The sequence below is a fragment of the Protobothrops mucrosquamatus genome, unplaced genomic scaffold, assembly GCF_001527695.2.
Source record: "Protobothrops mucrosquamatus isolate PMUCROS unplaced genomic scaffold, P.Mucros_1.0 scaffold25, whole genome shotgun sequence".
In the NCBI taxonomy this organism is placed as follows: domain Eukaryota; kingdom Metazoa; phylum Chordata; class Lepidosauria; order Squamata; family Viperidae; genus Protobothrops; species Protobothrops mucrosquamatus.
The window spans coordinates 365,543-388,261 of NW_015386410.1; the positions used below are offsets into that span (position 1 = coordinate 365,543).

A 22,719-nucleotide genomic window follows, 5' to 3' on the forward strand; every position below is an offset into this window, starting at 1 on the left:
CCCCACATGGTGGGGAGGGGAAAAACAACCACCTTAACACAATTATTCCCACAAGAAAAATCCAGTTACATTCATCCAGTGTATTCCTAAAATGAAGCCACCTTCAAGTCATGATATGAAAGGGAGATGGTATTTTACGCTCCCTCTAGCATACCATAAGCTGGTTAGAAATCAACAGTTGTAGGTTGCAGAAAATAGGGTCTTCTTCCTTCCTTTATATGGCTTTGGTCATCCATGGAGAGGAAGAATAGCAGGACCACCCAAACGCAACCCCCTGTAAACCAGGAGAGAAGACAAAACAATTGGCCTTAATTAACTTATCTGGAAAAAAAACCCAGAGATAAAACACTCCAACAAACAGCGTTTAGCAAATTATCCGTATATTCAAAATCCAGTTTCAGGGGCCGTTCCCTTGGCCTGTATTTAGGGTGGGAAGCCAGGAAACCTGTGGTCTTCAAATATTGTTCCTTTGCCCCAGCCCATCTGACCAGCAATCAGGGATGGGGGCTTTGTAGTCCAGCAATATTTGGAGGGACCTAAGTTTCCCAACTCCAGTTTATATGGAGGACAGGTGCAAGAGTGCATGTCAAGAGCGGAACCGTCAGGGCCTCTACAGTAAATGAGTACTTTGCTCAGTCCCCATCCTCTAGCTCAGAGGTAGTCAACCTTGGCTTTTTTATGACTCGTGGACTTCAACTCCCAGAATTCCTGAGCCAGCCATGCTGGCTCAGGAATTCTGGGAGTTGAAGTCCACGAGTCATAAAAGAGCTAAGGTTGACTATCCCTGCTCTAGCTCTTTTGAAATGTGAGCAAAAGATGGGCGAGACCTTGGAATAGGGGACTGACCGGCCTCTTGGAGAAAGGGGGCAGAGGAATCCCATTTCACCAGTGGAACATAAAGTTTTGCTTAAAGGCAAAGTCCAGTGTTTTAAACCAAGTGCTGAAAAGTCAGGCTAATTTGAGTTCCAAGGACTAAAGGGCAGTGGGAGCCTTAGTGCTCAATTCCTCTGGAATATCTTGAGCTAAACCACCATCCCAGCCCTATAGCTTTAAGTAAACCAGGATTTTTAAGGGACTGGCAAAAATATAAGGTAGATAGACAGCTGCTTACTGTCTCCAACCTTCAATAGTGAGAAAGATGCCTCTAAGCCCTATTGGCAAGATGCCTCTAATCTCTAGAAGAAGAGCTAACTTAGGGTTGGAAAATTATGACAGAAGGAAATGCTGGGTGGAATTATGGAAACCCCAGGTCAATAATTGAGACATTAAAAATACGTATGAGGGCACTACATTTGTGTTCCACCTCACTCAAACCAAGAGACTTGGAGCCCAGGGGCTTCTGAGTGATGGAAAATCTTGAGGCAGCCTGTCGATGACTGCATCTCTTGGAAAGCAATGGTCAAAACAATCTATAGATGCATTAATAGGATATAAGATGTATATGCTCAAATGCCTAGAAGGGTAACGAGTCATTTTAAGCATCTTGCCCTCTAGTGGCTGGAGAACAGATCGAAGGAAACAGAAGTCAAATTAGAACTGTTAGTCTCTGTAAGACAATTAACACAATCCGTCAGAAGGTAGTCAGCTTAGACTGGTTGATCCCAGTAACTAAGTTGGCAACCCCGTGATGGATTTGTCCCTGAATGGGCCCATATTCCACCCGTTCCCCATCAATGGTAATGATTCCCTTGTGAGTGAGAGGTTCTATGCGGAAAGCTCGGACAGGCAGGTGTGTAAAATAAGGACTCTCATGCTCAAAATGAGTGCCTTTCTCCATAGCTAAGAAGAGGCGAATCATGTTTGCCCGGGAGATACCCGCCCTGACAAAGCAAAGATGGATAAGACCATCATTAAAGCCAGCGATGGGCATGGTGAAGAGGTCTGCCCCTAAGTGAGTCTGGTAAATGGCCAAAACCAGCACAAAATCGTCCTCCACCGTCACCCAGGACTTGGGCACCGGTTGTTCAAGTGGGGCCAGAAAGTCATCCAGAGGGCCATGCATTTGCCGGGCAGAAGGCAACCGGTCTGATAGAACTTTGGGCAGATCGGTGTGCTGGGACTCCTTGTCAACTGTCACTTCTGACAAGGTTTCAAAACTGAAGTTGGATGCTTGGAAGCTGGAAGAAGAAGGTGGGGAGCTAGGTGAGGGGGTGGGCTCCTCAGCTGACTCCATCTCACGATGGCGGAAGGCTTGGCGCTCCTCGCAAAGGCCCATATCAGAGACCGTGCGGTGGAGGGGCAGGTGCTGGAAGGGAAGGCTCCCATTGGCGGCTACGGTGATACTGCGCAAAATCGGCCGATGAGTTGCACAACCAAGAGCAGGAAGGTAGGAGAGCCGGCCCCGGTAAGTGTTGAGAGAAACCAGGCGAACCATGGTCCCCAAGGTGAACCGGGCTGGGCCCATGTGCCGGTACTTCTCACTTTCGATGTCCACATCTGAAATGAAGCCCCAGGCCACACTCAGGAAAGAGAAGACACGGGTGCCTGATGCGGTGGTGATGGAGACCAGGTCCAAGGGAGAAATTGCCCCATGGCAGAGCAGAAGGGTGCAGTTTGTCAGCAGCTCCTGGCCCAAGACCTGTTCAAACCTGGCCAATGGGACAAAAAAACAGAGACAGAACAATCAAAACTGCTCAGAGTCGTTTGCCAAGTGGATGGCAGTCCGGTCCAGTCCAATCCAATCCATCTATCAACCTCCATCTCTTTGGAAGGACAGAAAGGGCAGGACAGCATCACTGAGTAAGCACTTAGAAACAATATACAGGTAGTCCTCGACTTACGACTACAATTGAGGCCAAAATTTCTGTTGCTAAGCGAGAAAGTTGTCAAGTGAGTTTTGCCCCATTTTGTGTTCTTTCTTGCCACAGTTGTTAAGTAAATCACTGCAGTTGTTAAGTTAGTAACACAGTTGTTAAGTGAATCTGGCGTCCCTGTTGACTTTGCTTGTCAGAAGGGGATCATGTGACTCCAGGAAACCGGAACCGTCATAAATATGAGTCAGTTGCCAAGCATCTGGATTTTGAGCACGTGATTGTGGGAATGCTGCAACAGTCATGGGGAAAGTGGTCACAAGTCACTTTTTTCAGTAACTTTGAACAGTCACTAAGCAAACGGTTGTATGTCAAGGACTACCTGTACAGGAAATCTACTTTTACCTGCAAATTTAGGAAATAAACTAGGTCAGGGGTAGGCAACCTTGGCTCTTTTATGACTGGTGGACTTCAACTCCCAGAATTCCTGAGCCGGCATGACTCAGCATGGAAGCCTCTTCATTTCTCCTCAGCATGGCTGGCTCAGGAATTCTGGGAGTTGAAGTCCACAAGTCATAAAAGAGCCAAGGTTGCCTACCCCTGACTTAGATGGACAATTGTTTTACAGCTGGAGGATGCACTTGGGGTTTTAACTTTTAGTTTTTATCTCCTGGAGGGCTGCCTGCAGTAGTCACTGACAGACATAATTCAATATTTGTCATATTTGATTCAGATATGTATCACTTGCTGATACTTCTCAAGACATACATATCCCTACAGGGAGAGAAATCTGCCTTCATTCCAGTCTCGCATGCATTGGGAAGTTGTTATTATTATTTATTATTAAATAAGAGGGGATTTTCAAAATGCTAGATCTCAGAAACAATTGCTGTGCATAGGGGCTGAAAAGGTATATATCAGTTCTTAATCACAAGATTTTCCTGGGGGGGGCACTTAAGCCTGTGTGAGCTTTTTCTATTCAAATCTAAAGGAATAATTTTTATTGTAAACAGCCCAGAGTCACAAGGTAAGGTGGGTGGTGTAAAAATGTGATAAATACATAGATACATGGAGGTTAGGACCAACATTTTCATTCTTTTTGGCTTGGGAGGAGAGTTGAGTAATTACAAGGAAAACATGAAAATGTTGAATTCTTAGAGAGACTTAGCCCATCTATTTTTATGTCCTTTTTCAAACTCTAAAAAAAAGGGGGGGAATCACATGTTTTTATAAGTACAGAATGAAAGGGAAAGTCTCTGGATCAAGCTCAAGTTCTGGTAACACACTTTTTCTTGGTTCTATTTCAGAAGTGGGTTGTTTACCGCCTTCGTTCTGGATCCTGTTTGAACATTACACTCCAGCCCTGCTATTTCCTGGCAATCTCCCATCCAAGTAGGAGCCAGGCCTGACCCTCCTTAGCTAAGGATCCAAGACATGATCAGCCAGGTATTACTCACTGTCAATGTTCTTACAAGTTACCAGTATTAGGAGGGTGAAACATGGGTGGGGCAGGGCAGGGCAGGGCATGGGTTTTGCAGGATAGAAACTTAGCAAATGGTTATGATGTTCATTACCCCACACCATAAAGAGGGCCCATTGATGCAAGTGCTTTTCTTTGCCCTCCTAAATGCAAATCTACCTTCTCAAAAAGGACACTTTTATCTAATTAATTACAGGGCCAGTTTCAAAGCCGTGTAACTGCAAGCTTCGCTTGTGAATGGCAGACACAGAGAAGCTGAAAGTTATTATTTGTGGGAGAAGAAAGAAGACTCTCTGTGAATGCTTCCCGATACTCGTACATGGTTTAGCTTCCCCTATCCAAGGACTGAACCTTAAAGAACACAGGATTCAAATGCTGCCACTTTCTGGCTTGGGTCAGAAGTGCAAGGCTAGGATCATGGTGGGCAATGGCCACCCCTTCCCAGGATTTTAGAACAGAACAGAATAGCAGAGTTGGAAGGGATCTTGGAGGTCTTCTAGTCCAACCCTCTTTTCAGGCAGGAAACCCTATGCCATTTCGGACAAATGGCTGTCCAGTCTCTTCTTAAAAACTTCCAGTGTTGGAGCATTCACCGCTTCTGAAGGCAGGTTGTTCCACTGGTTAATTGTTCTCACTGTCAGGAAGTTTCTCCTTAGTTCTAGGTTGCTTCTCTCCTTAATTAGTTTCCATCCGTTGCTTCCTAATAATAATAATAGTAAAGTTGGAAGGGACCTTGGAGGTCATCTAGTCCAACCCCCTGCTCAGGCAGGAAACCCTATACCATTCTTAAAAACTTCCAGTGTTGGCGCATTCACCGCTTCTGGAGGCAGGTTGTTCCACTGGTTAATTGTTCTCACTGTCAGGAAGTTTCTCCTTAGTTCTAGATTGCTTCTCTCCTTGCTTAGTTTCCACCCGTTGCTTCTTGTCCTGCCTTCAGGCGCCTTGGAAAATAGCTTGACACCCTCTTCTTTGTGGCAGCCCCTGAGATATTGGAACACTGCTATCATGTCCCCCCTCGTCCTTCTCTTCATTAAACTAGACATACCCAATTCCAGCAGCCGTTCCTTATATGCTTTAGCCTCCAGTCCCCTAATCATCTTTGTTGCTCTTCTCTATTCTTTCTACAATCTTTTTTACATTGTGGTGATCAAAACTGGATGCAGTATTCCAAGTGTGGCCTTACCAAGGCTTTATAGAGCGGTACTAACACGTCGTGTGATCTTGGTTCTGTCCCTCTGTTAATGCAGTCCTAGGCTGCATTGGCTTTTTTGGCAGCTGCAGCACACTGCTGGCTCATATTTGATTGTCCACTAGGACTCCGAGGTCCCTCTCGCAGTTACTATTATTGAGCCAGGTACTCCCTATACTATACCTGTGCATTTGGTTTTTCTTGCCTAAATATAGAATCTTACTTTTTTCACCACTGAATTTCATTTTGTTAGATAGGGCCCAGTGTTCAAGTCTGTCAAGATCCTTCTGTATGTTAGAATAGAATAATAACTTTATTGTCACTTTGAATGTCACTTTGAATGGCAAACATCAAAATTAAATTTTGTTGCATTCAGCTCTCAAAGGGTCACCACCTCCAATATACACTACATAAATATGATAAAAATAAATAAATTAATATAGAATTATGCATATACCCACATATATTATATGACACAGAGAAATAACAGCCTATAGTAGCTCGGGTTATGTATACAAGTGTATGGCGAGAAAAACGAATCTTGCGAGTTTACCAGACGGATGGCATAGGGAACAAAGCTATTACAGAATTGGTTAGTCCTGCTAGAAATACTCTGAAACCTCCTCCCAGAGGGGAGTAACAGAAACAGACCATAAAGTGGATGGGTGGGGATCTCTAACAATGCTTTGAGCTCTAAACACATATTAAGCCTGTCTTCTGGAGTGTTGGCTACTCCTGCCAGCTTGGCATCATCTGCAAATTTGATGAGTTCCCCATCTATCCTCTCATCCAAATCATTGATGTAGATGTTGAAGAGTACTAGGCCTAAGCCCCACTGCATTATATTTTAGAGAGGGTCTCCCACTTACCCAGCACTACAATTAATAGCTGCTGCCACGGCATTCCCAGATCCGCAGGGAAGAATCCCCAGAGGCATTTTAACTGCTTCCTCCCAGTCAGGACGCTCCATCAAACCATTAATAACCTGAAAGGAAAGCAGAGAAGGGTGAACATAGGTAGCCCTCGACTTATGACTGGCCCCTTAGTAACTGTTCGAAACTATGACCTGCGGCCGCGCGGGCGGTGTTGGGAGGGACTCGTCACTCCCATGTAACGCCGCTGCTGCGCGAGCTGCACTGGTTGCCAGTGGCCTTCCGGGTGCGCTTTAAGGTGTTAGTTACCACCTTTAAAGCGCTCCATGGCATAGAACCTGGCTACCTCCGAGACCGCCTTCTGCCACAGATTCCCTCCCATAGACCGGTACGCTCCCACAGAGTGGGTCTCCTCAGGGTGCCGTCGGCCAAGCAATGTCGGCTGGCGACCCCCAGGGGGAGGGCCTTCTCTGTGGGTGCCCCTGCCCTCTGGAACGAACTACCCCCCGAGATCCGGATTATTCCGGATCTCCTTACTTTCCGCCGCGCCCTCAAGACATGGCTCTTCCAACAAGCGGGCCTGGCCTAGGGAGGATTTTTAAATTGGGTTTTTTAGAAATTTTAATTATTACAACACTAAAATATTGGTTTTAATTTGGTTTTATTCGGTGGGGTGTGTGGGTCTCTCTTTGTTTTTAATAATGTTGTGAGCCGCCCTGAGTCCTTCGGGAGAAGGGCGGGATACAAATTGGAATAATAAATAAATAAATAAATAAATAAATAAATAAATATTTATGATCCAGATTCAAAATTACAATGGTTGCCCCTCCCATGATCACATGACCACACTTTGGGGGCTTAGCAACTGGGCCACATTTATAGTCATTTGCAGTGCTCTCTGGTCACAGTGACCAGATTTTACAATGGTTTTGTGAAAACCGGCCTTTACTTCTGATTTTCTGCAAATGACTTAATGAAAATGTTCATAAAATTGTCTGGCCATCATGACTTACAACCATAATAGGCAGGCTCCATTAACTTGAGGACCACTTGTACTTCTAATGCAGTTCATCAAAAAAAATAATAATAATCAGAGGAGACCATACAAGCATAGTAGGAAATCCAGCACTGCTGTTTTATATGTTCTTCCAAGGAATCCTACAGGAATTTTTTTGGGTAAAACCCTCCTGATCAATCAACAGGATTCCAAAACGCAACATTATTCTCTGCGGTGGATATGCAACAATTCAGTCCCTCTTTCTCTGATCTTATGCCCTTCCATTACATGTAGCCCTTGACTTCTATTTAACAATCATTTGAAGTTAGCATGGTGCTGAAAAAAGTAAAACCTGTCCTCGCACTTATGACCGTTGCAGTGTCTCCACGGTCACATGAACAAAAGTCACATGTTTAGCCACTGGCATGTAAAGGCAATCCCCGACTTAGGACCACAATTGAGCCCAAAATTTATACTGCTCAGTGAGACATTTGTTAAGTGAGTTTCTCCCCATTTTATGACCTTTCTTATTACAGTTGTTAAGTGAATCACTGCAGTTGTTAAGTGAGTAACACTTTTGTTAGGGGAATCTAGCTTCCCCATTGACTTTGCTTATCGGAAAGTCGCAAAAGGGGGATCACATGATCCCAGGACACGGCAACCGTCAGACATACGAGTCTGTTGCCGAGCGTCTGAATTTTGATCATGTAACCCTGGAGATTCTGCAATGGTCCTAAGTGTGAAAAACGGTCATAAGTCACGTTTGTCATGCTGTTGTAACTTTGAACGGTCATTAAATGAATGGCTGTAAGTCAAGGGCTACCTGTATTTACAACAGTTACAGAGTCCCAAGACCACATTATGTCGTTTACGACCTTTTCAGAGGGAACGTCTGAGATAAAACCAATGGGGAGAAGCTGGATTCATTGGACCATGTGATTCAGTTAACGACCACAGCAAAACAAAAGCTGTGAAATCAGGTGTGACTCCCTTAATAGTCGCACTGCTTAGAGATGGAAGTTCCAGTCCCAAATGTGGTCGTTAAGTCAAGGACTTCTGCATGTGGAAATTATAATCCAACATACCTGGAGGGAAAAGTTCAGCTAATGTAGGCAAACACCTATCTCAGGAATATTTACATATGATCTCTTGGTAATATTTTTTAGGAAGAAGATATCGGGAAGAACATACAACACAAAATCAAGTAAATTCCTATGTTCTCAATTAGCCTCTTTTTCCCCACCCCCATCTAGACAGAAGGTGGAAGGAGAGGCCTTCTCTTCCCCAAACCCCACCCAAATAGACCAGAAAATTTTAATTTTTTCCAGTTTTAAGAGAAGCAGCAAAGGAGCTCTACAGGTAACTGGAAGTGAGTATGAGCAGGTGTCTTTTTGAACTTAGAATAGAATTGAGCTCGAAGCGACCTTGGAGGCCTTCTAGTCCTCAAGCAGGAGATCCTTCTAGCTCAAGCAGGAGACACTATATCAGGGGTAGGCAACCTTGGCTCTTTTATGACTCGTGGACTTCAACTCCCAGAATTCCTGAGCCAGCCATGCTGAGGGGAAAGGTAGAGGTTTCCAAGCTGAGCCATGCTGGCTCAGGAATTCTGGGAGTTGAAGTCCACGAGTCATAAAAGAGCCAAGGTTGCCTACCCCTGCCCTATATCATTTCAGACAAGTGGCTGTCCAGTCTCTTCTTAAAAATTTCGAGTGATGAAGCACCCACAACATCTGAAGGCAAGCTTTTTCCACTGGTTAGTTTTGTTGTTGTTGTTGTTTGAACGATACCTCATGAAGAAGTCCGTCTCCTGAAATGACCACAATACCATCCCATTCATCTAAACAGATGCTCTGCACCAGCTCCCGGGCGTGGTTCTGTCTCTCTGGGGAAGACAAGGACAGGCATAACATTAAGTAGCTGAGCTCCTCCAAGTCTCTTTTCTGACCTGACAGCTTGCTTCAGTGTCTGGTGTCTTGGTGACAACTGTGATTTGTCTTCTGTGAGAAGGAAGTGGCTATTTATAAGTATATGGAATGAAGAAGCTGTTGCATTAATTACTGAATGGCTGAAGTTATTGCACAAGTGTGTGTGACTGGCACCGTGGATGAAAATCTGGGGCTATAAAGTAAATGGCTGTAATTTCCGCATTTTGGTGAACAATTAATTCTAATTGTATTTTAGTGATTATGCAAAGCTTTCGGTGAGGAGGTTTGTGTTTATGACTGAATGCAACTGTCAGCAGCAGGAAGCATAATTATTTTCAGTGGTGCAGAAAGCTGGAGAGAAGGACGGAGGCGGAGGGGAAATTGTGTGTTTTTTTTAAAAGGTTTCCTAGGGAAGGCTTGGCTGGAGAAATATTTTTCACCCTCCCCCAAAACCTCACAGCTTCCCCTCTCTTGTATACTGCAAGTGTTCTTATGGACACGCCTGTTCTCAAATGTTGCAAGAGCTTCATGTTTAGTTGGTAAAAACTGGTATATCTAGATTCTAGAAGATCATTCTGCAGATGCTAGTCAATCCTGACCTCTGGAGAACCCTGAAGCAAAGGCAGATATAGCAAATTCTAATATCTCATCCTGAATTTTGAGATTTTTTTTCGTTAACCTAATTCACAGATGTTTATGGATTATGCTCCACAGAATTGTCTATGGTGATCGTTTCATTGTTTTCTACAAGAAACCACGATTCACCAAGCAGGTCATTTTGTGAAAAAACCTATTTTAGCAAAATTTCACTGAATCCAATGGATCCTCTGGCTGTTAGTTTTCTCTATATCTTTTTTAAATATGTGGGTGGCTCTAGAAAACTTTCACTCCCCATGGATGAAAACAGTATTGAGTTTAGCAGCTGGATTTCAAATTTTCAGAAATGGGGCATCAACATTTAGAGGCTTTATTTCTTTAGAGCAGGGCTTTTCAACCTTTTTACCCATTGTACCACTTTTAGGATATGGCAACATCCAAGTATCACCAGCAAGGTGTCAAAAACTTGATGACCCCCCCCCCCCAAAAAGGAAAAAAGTACAGGTAGTCCTCGACTTATAACAGTTCGCTTTGTTCGAAGTTACAATGGCACTGAAAAAAGTGCCCCCCAAGCCACAGCTGAGCAAGATGCCTGCCTGCCCGGCGGCGCTCTTCCTCCTGTCCGAGGTTTTCATTGTTGTGAGCATTTCTGTTGAGGATTGGCAGCAGGGGTGGGGTTGGGGGGGTGTTTGGTTTTTATTCCCCCCATCTGCTGGGTGGTTGCAGCAAGTTTTGGTCACTTCACATGACCCTGGGACACTGTGACCATCATAAATATGAATCAGTTGCCAAGCACCTGAATGCTGCACTAGAGATGCTGCAACATTCCAGCTGATTGGTGCTTCTTCAGGGCTCAGCAGAAGCACCAGGATCAGCACCGAGCTCCAGCTGGAGCCTGGCACTGATCCTGGCGCTTCCACTGAGCCCTGATAGCCCCGAAGAAGCGCCGATCAGCTGGAAAGCGGCACTGATCCTGGCACTTCCGCTGAGCTGATAGCCCTGCAGCTCCAGCCCTCTCTTGCTCAGGCTTGTGCGGTGCTACTACCGGTTCAGCTCATTCCCCTCCCCCGCTACTTCTCTAGGATGGTTGTGTACCACCTGCCAGGTGCCAATGTACCACAGGTGGTACCCGTACCACTGGTTGAAAAGCCCTGCTTTAGAGAACTGTTGGTTGCAGCCGCCACTTCTACACATAACATGATCTAACTTTTGTTTGGAGATTGATTCCACTATCTTTCCAAGATTAACCTGATGAAAACATGAATAGTAAACACATGTCTATTCTTCCGTTTTGATGAATTTTGAAGCATCTTGGTTTAATTTGCCAATAAAGTAAGTGCACTAACCTGAACTCCCAAAATAGAATGCAGCTAATCCTCGATTTACAACAGTTCATTTAGTGACTGTTTGAACTCACAATGGCACTTAAAAAAAAATGACATGATCATTTTTCACACTGACACAAAATTGATGCCTGGCAAACTGACTCAGATTTATGATGGTTGCAGTGTGCCAAGGTCATGTGATCACCTTTGAAACCTTCTGACAAGCAGGGAGAAGCCAGATTCACTTAACAATTGTCTTCTAACTTAACAACTGGAGTAATTCCCTTAACAACTGTGGCAAAAAAAGGTTGTAAAATTGGGCAAAATTCACTTAACAAATGTTTCACTTAGCGGAAATGTTGGGCTGAAGTATGGTCATAAGTCGAGGGCTACCCGTAATAGATTTTATTTCAATAATGTTGGGTTTTCCTCTCCACCTCGTGGTCAACATGGGATGTTAAAAGTTAACTCAGTTCACATTACATTTTGCAAAACCCACACTTAGTTTTCCCTGCTTCTAACTTTCTCCTTTCAGTAGTGTAATATAGTCAAACTTGGAGCACTTCTGCTGTTCTCGTGGTTAAAAAACTGGAAATGAGAAATCCCTACCACTTGACTTAACATCACCCAGATCACGGGTGTCAAACTCGCCTTGTCACGTGACATGTCACGATGTATCGTGACTTTTTTTGACGTGGCCTCCCCTCCGTATGACGCAACCGGCAGTTTGACACCCCAACCCAGATAAATCAATCAGAGATCTACTCCACATGTGGCACAGAGTGAGAGCAGAGAAATCCTGTTACTTTGGTCCAAGAATTTACGGTCACTCAACTATTTCCTTCAGATCCTAGAGAACTCTGTGACCATAATTGCCTCCAAAATGTTATTTTTCACTACTTTGATATATAAAAGAAACAAACACATAATATAAGCAGGATTTTGTTATGTGTGTGTTTTTGAGACTTGACTTGACTTGACTCCTAGTGACTGTCTAGACAAGTCCCTGACATTTTCTTTGCAGGGGTTTTTGGAAATGGTTTACTGTTGCTTACTTCCTAAGATAATCACCAGCCCACAGTCACCCAGTTGGTTTCATGTTTAAAGTGATACTAGAACTCACAGTCTCCTGATTTCCAGTCTGCTGCCTTAGCCACTATAAGAAACTAGTTCAAGGTAGGATTACTAGTTAAAAAAAGAATAAAGACTATCATTATCCTCACCACCACTACCACCACCACCGGTATCCTGGAAAATCACAGTCATTGAATATATCCACAAATCAGCTTTGCATTCTTGTTCCACCCATGATGGCTTCAAAACATCAACTCCTTAAAAAATAAATTATGGTTTTCCTGGGCCAACTTCTCCCATTCTGCTGGCCTTCTGATGTATATGAACTGTGATTCCCAGAATTCCAACTTGCAGGGCCAGTGGGATTCTGGAGGACACCAGCATGGGGAAGGCTGTCAAGAGATAAAGTCATCCACTATTCTTAAGGTCACTTTTTTCCCCATTGGAGCTTTTACCTGTTTGGATCAAGTTGAAGCTGACATCTGCCTCAGTAATCATGGGAAGGATGTGACTCTGACACCACTGCAGTGCGTTACCTTTGCCCCCAAAGGGGTTGAGCAAGAGGAGCAGGCGGCGGGAACGTGGCAATAGATTACAGCTAATCTCTGAAGGGAGGAAAAGACAACAAGAAGATTAAGCATTTGCACTGACCAAATTAGATAGATAGATAGATAGATAGATAGATAGATAGATAGATAGATAGATAGATAGATAGATAGATAGAGAGAGAGAGAGAGAGAGAGAGAGAGAGAGAGAGAGAGAGAGAGAGAGAGAAGCTTTATTGTCATTTTATACTATGAGCACACTGGCATACATTAAAAATGAAATTCTGCTGCCTGCCCTAAAAAAATAAATAAATGTGTGTGTATTCGGGTCTTTTCCCATGTAAAATTGAGAGTATCTTGGCGACGTTTCGACGAGGTCCCACTCGTCATCTTCAGGCTGGGGTCTTCGGCTTCGTGCTTGTGTGAGCAAAGTGTCATCGGAGCTGCCGTCTCTCTATAAATATTGGTGTGTGTGTGTGGAGTGCTGGCTTAGTTGCTGTAGGTGGGTTGGTTGGCTACCATGAAGCCCTCTCCCAGAAGGGAACAAGAAAAACTGGTCATAGAGAGGACGCGTAGCGTCCCTAACAATACTGCGGATTGTACTCAAGCAGTATATATGCCATGTCCTGGATTAGAAGGAAGTGAACTACCAATAACCTTTTCTGCTGTTCACACCAGGATAAGTAATCATGGACTTATCTTCAATCTAGTGCAAAACTAAAGTATAAAATACAAGGTCCAGTCCTATGATAAAATCAGCTTCACATACTGTACACATTAAGGGACTATAAGCAAAAGCTCCTGATATTCTAATTTGTGCACATACCAAAGATAAATCAAGTGGATCCTCATACAAGGGTGGAAAAGGCAGAGAAACTAATTGTTATGAGAGAAGAATAGCAAGTTTCTAAAATTTGGTCACAGTCAACGTTTAAATTTTTAAGAAAGCAATCCTACCATAGGTACATGTCTGAAAGGGAAAGAAATTTAGTCAGTTATGAGGCTGAACTGATGTAAAACTGCATACAGGCAGTCCTCCACCTGGGGACACAAACTGAGTCCAAAATTTCCAATGCTAAGTGAGACAGTTGTTAAGTGAGTCTGGCCCCAATTTACGACCTTTCTTGCCATAGTTGTTAAGGGAATCTCTGCATTGTTAAGTTAGTAACACAGTTGTTAAGTGAATCTGACTTCCCTGTTGACTTTGCTTGTTGGAAGCTAGTTGGGAAGGCTATAAATGGTTATAACATGACCCAGGGACACTGCAACTGTTATACAGATGTGCTAGTTGCCAAGCAACCAAAATCTGACCATTGGGATGCTGCAACAGTTGTAAGTGTAAAAACCAGTCATAAGTCACTTTTTTCAGCGCCATTGTAACTTTGAACGGTCACTAAACAAGCAGTTGTAAGTCAAGGACTCTGTACAGTATTGCATTCACTATGGGATATCTTCCTAGAATGCAAGGAAAAGCATCACATCACTTCAGCCTTTGCTCAGGTAAACTAGCTAAATTCACATTTCAGGAAGCAGAATCTGCCGCCTGGTTTCTCATGAAGGCATCCAAAAATGCCAGCTCAGTAGTTAATAATAATCCTTCCACACTGTGCAAGCTTCCTGCTCAAAATTCCACCCACGAGATAAAAGCAGCTTTTCCAAATTGCAGGCAAGAAGGAAAGACAGATTAATGCTGAAAAAGGAAGCCTGCAGTTCCAAATAACTGATTGATCTTCTCAGGATCTGCAGCTAATCTGCTAATTTTAGGTCACAGACACTCAGCGTGACAGCACTAAAACCTCACAGCATCTGAAAGCTGTCTGAATGGTATTTTCAATACTTTGCCCTAAATAATGACCTTTCGTGCGGTGGGCTTGATCTCTGAGGATGCTACAAGGCTGGCTGCAGGCGCCGAATTGTATCGTATTTACACACATGGATCTCTATATCTACCTATGTACTGATGTGTCTGTATGCATAACTATTAAAAAGTCAACCTCTATCCAGTGCAAAGTGAAGGCATCTATACTGAGAATTGTGAACTTCAACTCCAAGCTGGCTGGGGGATTCTGGGAGTTGAAGTTCACAGATTTTAAAATTGACAAGTTTGGACACCTCTGCTCTAGAATCTGGGTTTCCCACATTCAAACTGTCCCCACATCCATTGCAACTGTTGGTTTAATTCTTCTGACTTTTATTATCATGATCTTGTATTAGTCTATTATTGATTTTAGGGAAGAAGGCAGATCTCCTCTTTATTTCTACACTACACTATCCATTGGTACATATTCTTAAACCCAAGAAAGCAAAACTACCACCTTCGGTTCTTTGATGCCTAGTATGAATTTGCTAAGAGCCAGTTGGGGTAGTGGTTAGGTCTTATTATGCTAGAAATCAGGAAACTGTTCAGTTCAAGTCCTGCCCGAGGCAAAACACTAATGCTATTTTGATTTCAGCTGTCATCTATTCCAGTCCTGCCCTTTTAAGATTATATTCAGTATACAGCTCAGTAAACATGAGGCTGAGGTGTGCCCTCATTTCATTCCCTTCCCTAAACCATCCATTTCTCCGAATTCAGTTGTTAGCGTATGTTCTTTTTCCATAAAGAGCTTCTTCATAAGAACAATAAAATCTCCCAATAAGTTCAATTAGCCTTACAATAGTCCACATTTTAATATGATCACAATTCTTTCTGTGCCATTTTACATCTTGGCTTTTGCATTTATATATCAGTTGTTTGTGGTTAGTTTTTAAATTATCATTAACATTGATAACTTGTAAATTTTAATGTTTTTTTATTTTGTTCTTAACTGTGCTTTTAGTCATGTTATATACTTCTTTATTAACTTGTTTGTAAACCGTCCAGAGTCACTTACGTGAGATGGGCGGTGTAGAAACTTGACAAATAAATAAAAATATTATTCTATGTTTAGGTTGTATGTTGCCCAGTCACACTGCCTGAGTAGGGCAGCCTTATACATCCTTATATAAAGAAACAGCCTTGCTTTTGTGAAGAAAACAAAGATGAATCTTCTATATTTTCTTGCTCTTTATTTATCCTGTGTTAGCTCTCTGTTCTGACATTTTTCTGAACCCTGTCTGGCTATTTAGAATTTCTTTCTCAGCACACTTTGTATTCTTCTTTGCCAGTTCTTCACTGAAACTTGACTTCCATGAGGAATTAGTTCAATAATGTGCATACTTTTTTTGCATTTCATTTCTTTGGTATAGATATGTAAGACAGTATTATCCAATTTCTTGGTTGCATGGACTTAATTCACATTGGTTGATATAGAGAAGTTAAAAAATTTAACTCTCTTTTGCACTGATGATGTTACCTAGTTTGGGTAAGGAAACGTCTGCAAGAAAACAACCAAGCTCAGAGAGTACCAAGGACTCCAAAACTCTTTTCTTGTAACTTTACACATTCAATAGTAATTCAGCTGAGCTTAGTGATTTCTTATTTGATAATAATTGGATAATTTACTTCATTCTTATATGACAATAATTTGACATTAGAGCAATTGTCTATAGTACCTTATTGTCTAAGACAGGGCTTTTCAACCTTTTCACCCATTGTACCCCTTTTAGGATATGGCAACATCCAAGCACCACCAGTTGCCTAGCAAGGTGTCAAAAACTTGATGACCAAAAAAAAAGGAAAGGAAAAAAGTGATAAAGTACAGGTAGTCCTCGACTTACAACAGTTTGCTTAGTGACTGTTCGAAGTTACAATGGCACTGAAAAAAGTGCCCCCAAGCCACAGCTGAGCAGGACACCCGCCTGCCCACCCAGCGGCGCTCTTCCTCCTGTCCGAGGTTCTCATTGTTGTGAGCATTTCTGTTGAAGATTGGCAGCGGGGGTGGGGGGGTGTTTGGTTTTTATTCCCCCCGTCTGCTGGGTGGTTGCAGCAGGTTTTGGTCACTTCACATGACACTGGGACACTGTGACCGTCATAAATATGAATCAGTTGCCAAGCATCTGAATGTAAATCACAAGACTCTGGAGATGCTCCAACATTCCAGCTGATCGGTGCTTCTTCTGAGCTCAGCAGAAGCGCCAGGATCTGGCGCTGATCCTGGCGTTTCCGCTGAGCCCTGACAGCCATGCAGCTCCAGCCATCTCTTGCTCAGGCTTGTACAGTGCTGCCACCGGTTCAGCTCATTCCCCTCCTCCGCTACCACTTTTCTAGGATGGTCGCATACCACCTGCCAGGTGCCAATGTACCACAGGTGGTACCCGTACCACTGGTTGAAAAGCCCTGGTCTAAGAGTTGTCACTACTTCAATATAATATCTCTCTGCATATGATTCTGTCATTTTTTGTGTGAAGTATTTTATACTCTAGTACAGGTAGTCCTCAAGTTACAACCATAATGAAGCCTGCCATCATTGCTATAAGTTATGAAGGTTGTAAAATGGTCATGTGACCAATCTGACTTTATGACCTTTTTTGTGGTGGTCATAAAGCAAACCAAATGTTCGCTATGAGTGCAGTTTTGCTAAAAGCTGGAAATAAATACCAGTTTTTGGCAAAACCATTGTAAACCATGGTCACATCACCATGGGACACTGTGATTGGCTGTATATGTGGCCTGGTTGCCAAGTGTCTAAAGTATGGTCACATGACCAGGGGGTGACCATTGGAACTTTGAATCTGGGTCATAAGTACCCCCAACAGGTTCAACAGAACGTCAAACGGTTGCTAAGCAACTGGACATAAGCTAAGGACCATCTGTATTTTCATCTTTCATTTGCTTCTATAGAGATAGAGTTTTCTTGAGATTCTTTCTTGGCTGAAGTATTTTTAATCTTGAAACCATCTTATTTTCTGTTTTTCTCCATTTGTTGACATTTTTTATTGAGATTTCTTTTCTTCTCCTTTGTTACTTTCTGTTGGAAGTCTACACTGAATCCTTAATATCCTGTTCTGGTTTATCTAAGGCTTGTGCTGTCCAAATTTCTTCAACTATCATAATAGCTCATTCTAAAACTCACTTGAATTTATTCTCTTTGAAATTGATGAGATTCCTCCCTCCTCACTTTTTACAGAGTGCCCAATCTGTTCCAGAAGCATTCATCTCATAATTTAGGTCTAGTGAATCTACTTTTAATTGATCTTAAATTCTGACTAGACATCTTCCAAGACAATACTTGTTTAATCAGTTTAGTAATAATAATTTATGTCTATTTCAATCTGCACCTGAAAATATTCTGACTGACTTGCACTTCCAAATTTGGATTCCCATTTGATCTCAAGTACATCACCAGTTTCTAATCCCTTCACGCTCACAAAAGATCTAAGTCCAGCCCTCCTTGAATTCTGTTGACTCTTATTGCCGCCTATTTGTCTTGACCAGGGGTCTTCAAACTTGGCCCTTTTATGACTTGTGGACTTCAACTCCTCAGTCAGGCACGCTGGCTGAGGAATTCTGAGAGTTGAAGTCTACAAGTTATAAAAGCAGCAGACCTGAGGACCTCAAAGGACAGGTGAATTAGTGAGGTGGCTGTTTTTATAGCTTTTAAATGATTCTAATAATTGTTAATAATAATGATTTTAGATACTTACTGTTTTAGTTTTGTTATACCCTGCCCAGAATCACTTATAAGATGGGCAGTTATATAAATTAGAAAAATAAAATAAAAATGTAACAGCAATTTGTGACTGCCTTTATTAGAGTTGATTTTGGAATTCCTTCTCCTAGATCGGATGGTTGTTAATATCATTGCAGAGTCTCATTGTGCATATTAGTCTGATAAAAAATAATATTTTTAAAAGATTATTTAAGAAGTAGATCTGGACTTCGGATATCTTGAATTATGAAGGCAGTATTGATGGTCACTGGGCACCATAGAGAGCTCTTCTAAATGCAAGGACAGTTTATTAGCTTTTACATGATTTAGGGATTTGGCATTTATAATTGAGAACTTGTTGATCTACGCCACCTTTAGTAGTAAAAGGTCAAATATTGCCTCCAGCTTATTAATCTTTAACTATATAATCAAATTTTACAGAGATATAAATCTTCAGAAGCACAAATATGCACAACATATTAGACAATTAGGCAATCACCTACTGTTATTTCTCAATATTTTATATAATCAGGGTTCAAAGATCTTAGAGATAATTATTTATTCAACTTCAATGGGTATACTCTGTAATAAAACATCCAAAGTATAACTGCTCAAATAAAAAATAAGTCCAAAGATAACATCACAAAAGAATATGAAAAATGTAAGTTCTAACAACAGCAAGAAATAAATAACTAGATGGATGTATTCAGATGTCAAAAGTCCTCTTAAATAATTCTGGTTTAAATATTTTCCTAAAATCATACAGTTCAGCCCTCTAGTTGGTACAAGACTGGAGTGTCGTAGAAAACATGACAGATGACCATCCTATTTCTATAGTAGTGCCTAGAACTGGTTTAACAAGGGGTGTCCAACCTTGGCAATTTTAAGACGTGTGGATTTTAACTCTCAGAATTACCTAGCCAACCATGAGGAATTCTGTGAGTTAAAATCTAAACATCTTAAAGTTGCCAATGTTGAAAAACACTGTTCTAGATGGAAGCTGATCCCAAATTTTAACTGTTTTATCATGCTGCTCAAGCAACAATCTGGCACAATTCAACTTAATTAAAAGCCCCACGCACTGTAATGCACTGAGAGCAAGTATGCCACAAAGCATGACATCATTTCATTCCCCAAAACTGTCAGATGAACCTCAGAGAAGGGCAAAAGCTTTCTAGGATGATGCTGGTTTATGGAAGAAACTCTTCCCAATATTTATTCTGCATGTACGCAATGGCACAATAGGGGTGAGACCTGAACAGGTACTTAAGCCTTTAAGACGCAAGCTTAGGTTGGGGCTTCGAACAGTGGGCAGGGCCAAGACAAAGAAATGGGTGAGGCCATACAGAATAGTAAATCTGACCTCCAAACATTTATTGATATTATAATTATGATATATAATTATTCTGTTTATTATGTTTCCCCATATCTAGAGTTAGGCAATCATTTCTGTAGTAGTAACCGTAATTTAAAATGCAATTCTCTGTTTGTTTTCACAAAGCAAACATGCAATGAGGACTAGAGACATTGTGTTCTACTTTGACTTTCATCAGAGTATAATTGGGACAAACCTTTATCCCTATCATTTCTACATGGCATCTTCTGCTGTTTCTTAAAGATGACCTTACTCAATTTCCTATTTTCCAAATATACAGGTAGTCCTGGACTTACAACCACAATTGAGCCCAAAATTTCTGTTGCTAAATGAAACATTTCTTTAAGTGAGTTTTGCCCCATTTTATGTCCTTTTGTGCTACAGTTGGTTAAGAGGTGTCCTTGATGCTCTATGAGCTTTGTTGTTTTCTTGCAGAAGTTTCATTATCCAAACTATGATATATCCAAACTATATATTACCTAGTTTGGATAATTAAACGTCTGCAAAAAACCAACTAAGCTCAGAGAGCACCAAGGACCCTTCGTTTCAACCCTGAACTATATAAATATTCTCCTTTATTAGTACAGTTGTTAAGTGAATCATTGCAACTGTTAAATTAGTAGCACGATTGTTAAGTGACTCTGAATTCCCATTTACTTTGCTTGTCTGAAGGTAGCAAAAGGCAATCGCATGACCCCAGGACACTGCAACCGACACAGATACAAGTCAGTTGCCAAGCGTCGGAATTTTGATCATGTAACCACGGGGATGCTGCAGCGGTCGTAAGTGTGAAAAATGGTCATGTGTCACTTTTTTTCAGTACTGTTGTAGCTTTGAATGTCACTCCCAGCCTGGCTCTAATGCCAGAAACCCAAGCAGGAGAAACTTACTTAAAGCAAAACTAAGTGCAGAGATGGAATACAGGAAGTCCTCAACATACAACCATTCATTTAGTGAGTGTTCAAAGTTACTATGGCACTGAAAAAAGTGACTTAAGATCGTTTTTCACACTTACAACCACTGCAGCATCCCCAGGGTCACATGATCAAAATTCTGACACTTGGCAGGTGGCATGTATTCATGACAGTCCCAGTGTGCTGGAGTCATGTGATTCCCTTTTGCGACTTTCTGACAAGCAAAGTCAATGGGGAAGCCAGATTCACTTAACAACCGTGCTGCTAACTTAACAATTACAGGGAAGAAAGCTTGTAAAGTGGGGCAAAACTCGCATAACAACTATCTTGCTCAGCAACAGAAATTTTGGGCTCGACTGTGGTCGTTAAGTCGAGGACTACCTTGCTGAGAGGAAGGAATATCGTCCTTTCCTTTCTTGCCCTGCTTTGTTGGCTGGAGAGGGGGCACTCCTGCAAAAAAGAAAGTCTCCAATTCGAAAAGTGAATGGGGTTGGGTCCCCATAAAAATACAGGAGGGTGCCTGTTTAATTTGTCTTTTACACCGTGGGAAAGAGCCACAATCCAGAAAGCAGCTCCCTGCACTGAAAGACTGGTGACTCTGCAAATGAGCGTCTGGCTCCACTCTGCAGGTCTCCCGTGGAGTTTCTCACCATTAAACTGCAATGCCAGCAGCTCTGTCTCGGATGCACAAAATTAGGATTCTAGGGTGGACAACTACACTTAGCTTATGTCACTCCCAATGCATCTGTGCCTTTTGATCATGGAGTCTGTTGCCTAACAGTTGGGGAGTGTAGTGCAACACTTTCCCAAAGGAAGAACAAACTGTTCGTGCTATGGAGATTCTCAGTCATCCAGGTCGTGATTGTCCCAAATATGCTTTTTCAGGAGGCAACTGGACTTTGTTTTTCTTTGAAGACATTTAGCTTCTCATCCAAGAAGCTTCTTCAGCTCTGACTGGATAGTGGGAAATGGAAGGATTTATACTCCTTGCAGACAGCTGGTCATTTGCATTCTTTTAGAAAGTCCACATTTTGGACAGAGAGGACCGCTGGTTTGAAAGAGGGTTCAAAGAGGCCATCTATGTCAAAATTGAACAGCCCTCCCTCAACAGAGGGGGAGGGATCCACCATTATCTATCTCCAGTCTGCAACACAGTCCTTTCAGCCATTCCAAGAATGCTCCACACCCATTTGCACCACTCAGGTGGCCCTGAAGACACAGAGAAGCCTCCAGGTAGCTTTAAGGACTCTCTAAAAGGATGCAAATGAACAGCTGTCTGCAAGGAGTATAAATCCTTCCATTCCCCACCATCCAGTCAGAGCTGAAGAATCTGAGAAGCAAAATGTCTTCAAAGAAAAACAAGGAAGTCTAGTTGCCTCGTGAAAAAGTGTCTTTGGGAAAACTGTTCATGTGTTTGTTTATAGATTGTCCTCAACTTATGTCATATCACCCCAGGCACTTGGTCACATTTATGGCCATTTAAAGCGCTCTTCGGTTATGTGACTGCATTTTACAACGGGTTTGCCAAAAACTGACATTTCCACTCTTCGTCAAACTGGCCCACAGCAAACCATCGACTGCTGCAAGAAAAGGTAGTAAAATCAGATCAGTCATGTGATTGACCTGATTTGTGACCATCATGATTCCAACGAGGAATCAAGTACTCCTAATTACCTTTGCAGCTTCTTTGCGCAATAAACCATGTAGCAATAGTACTAAGACTTATATACCACTTCACAATGCTTTACAGCACTCTTTAAGCGGTTTACAGAGTCAGCCTATTGCCCTCAACAATCTAGGTCAGGGTTGTCAAACTGCCGGCCCACGAGCCGGTTTCATCATACCGGAGCCGCGCCCACCCCATTGCCGGCAACGGCAAAAAAGCTCCGATACGTTGCGCGACGTCACGTGACATCGTGAGTTTGACATGTCTGATCTAGGTCCTCATTTTACCGACCTCGGAAGGATGGAGTCAACCTTGAGCCAGTCAGAATTGAATTGCTGGCAGTCGGCAGAATTAGCCTGCAATATGGCATTCTAACCACTGCGCCATCTGTTGTGGTATTATTTAATTCAAAATTTATTTACTATTCAATTCAAGATTTA

The 22,719-nt window shown here is 42.3% G+C and overlaps 1 protein-coding gene across 1 annotated transcript in view; it reads right to left on the reverse strand.

The window, feature by feature from the left end:
- Nucleotides 1-1,570: 1,570 nt before the first annotated feature.
- SPHK2 (sphingosine kinase 2) overlaps nucleotides 1,571-22,719 on the reverse strand; it is a 32,183-nt gene continuing 11,034 nt past the window's right edge. The window contains exons 2-5 of the mRNA XM_015810947.1: nucleotides 12,665-12,814; nucleotides 9,076-9,170; nucleotides 6,289-6,404; nucleotides 1,571-2,588 (exon numbers count right to left, since the gene is read on the reverse strand). Coding sequence (XP_015666433.1) covers nucleotides 1,571-2,588; nucleotides 6,289-6,404; nucleotides 9,076-9,170; nucleotides 12,665-12,814 — 1,379 coding nt within the window. The remainder of the gene's footprint in view (nucleotides 2,589-6,288; nucleotides 6,405-9,075; nucleotides 9,171-12,664; nucleotides 12,815-22,719) is intronic.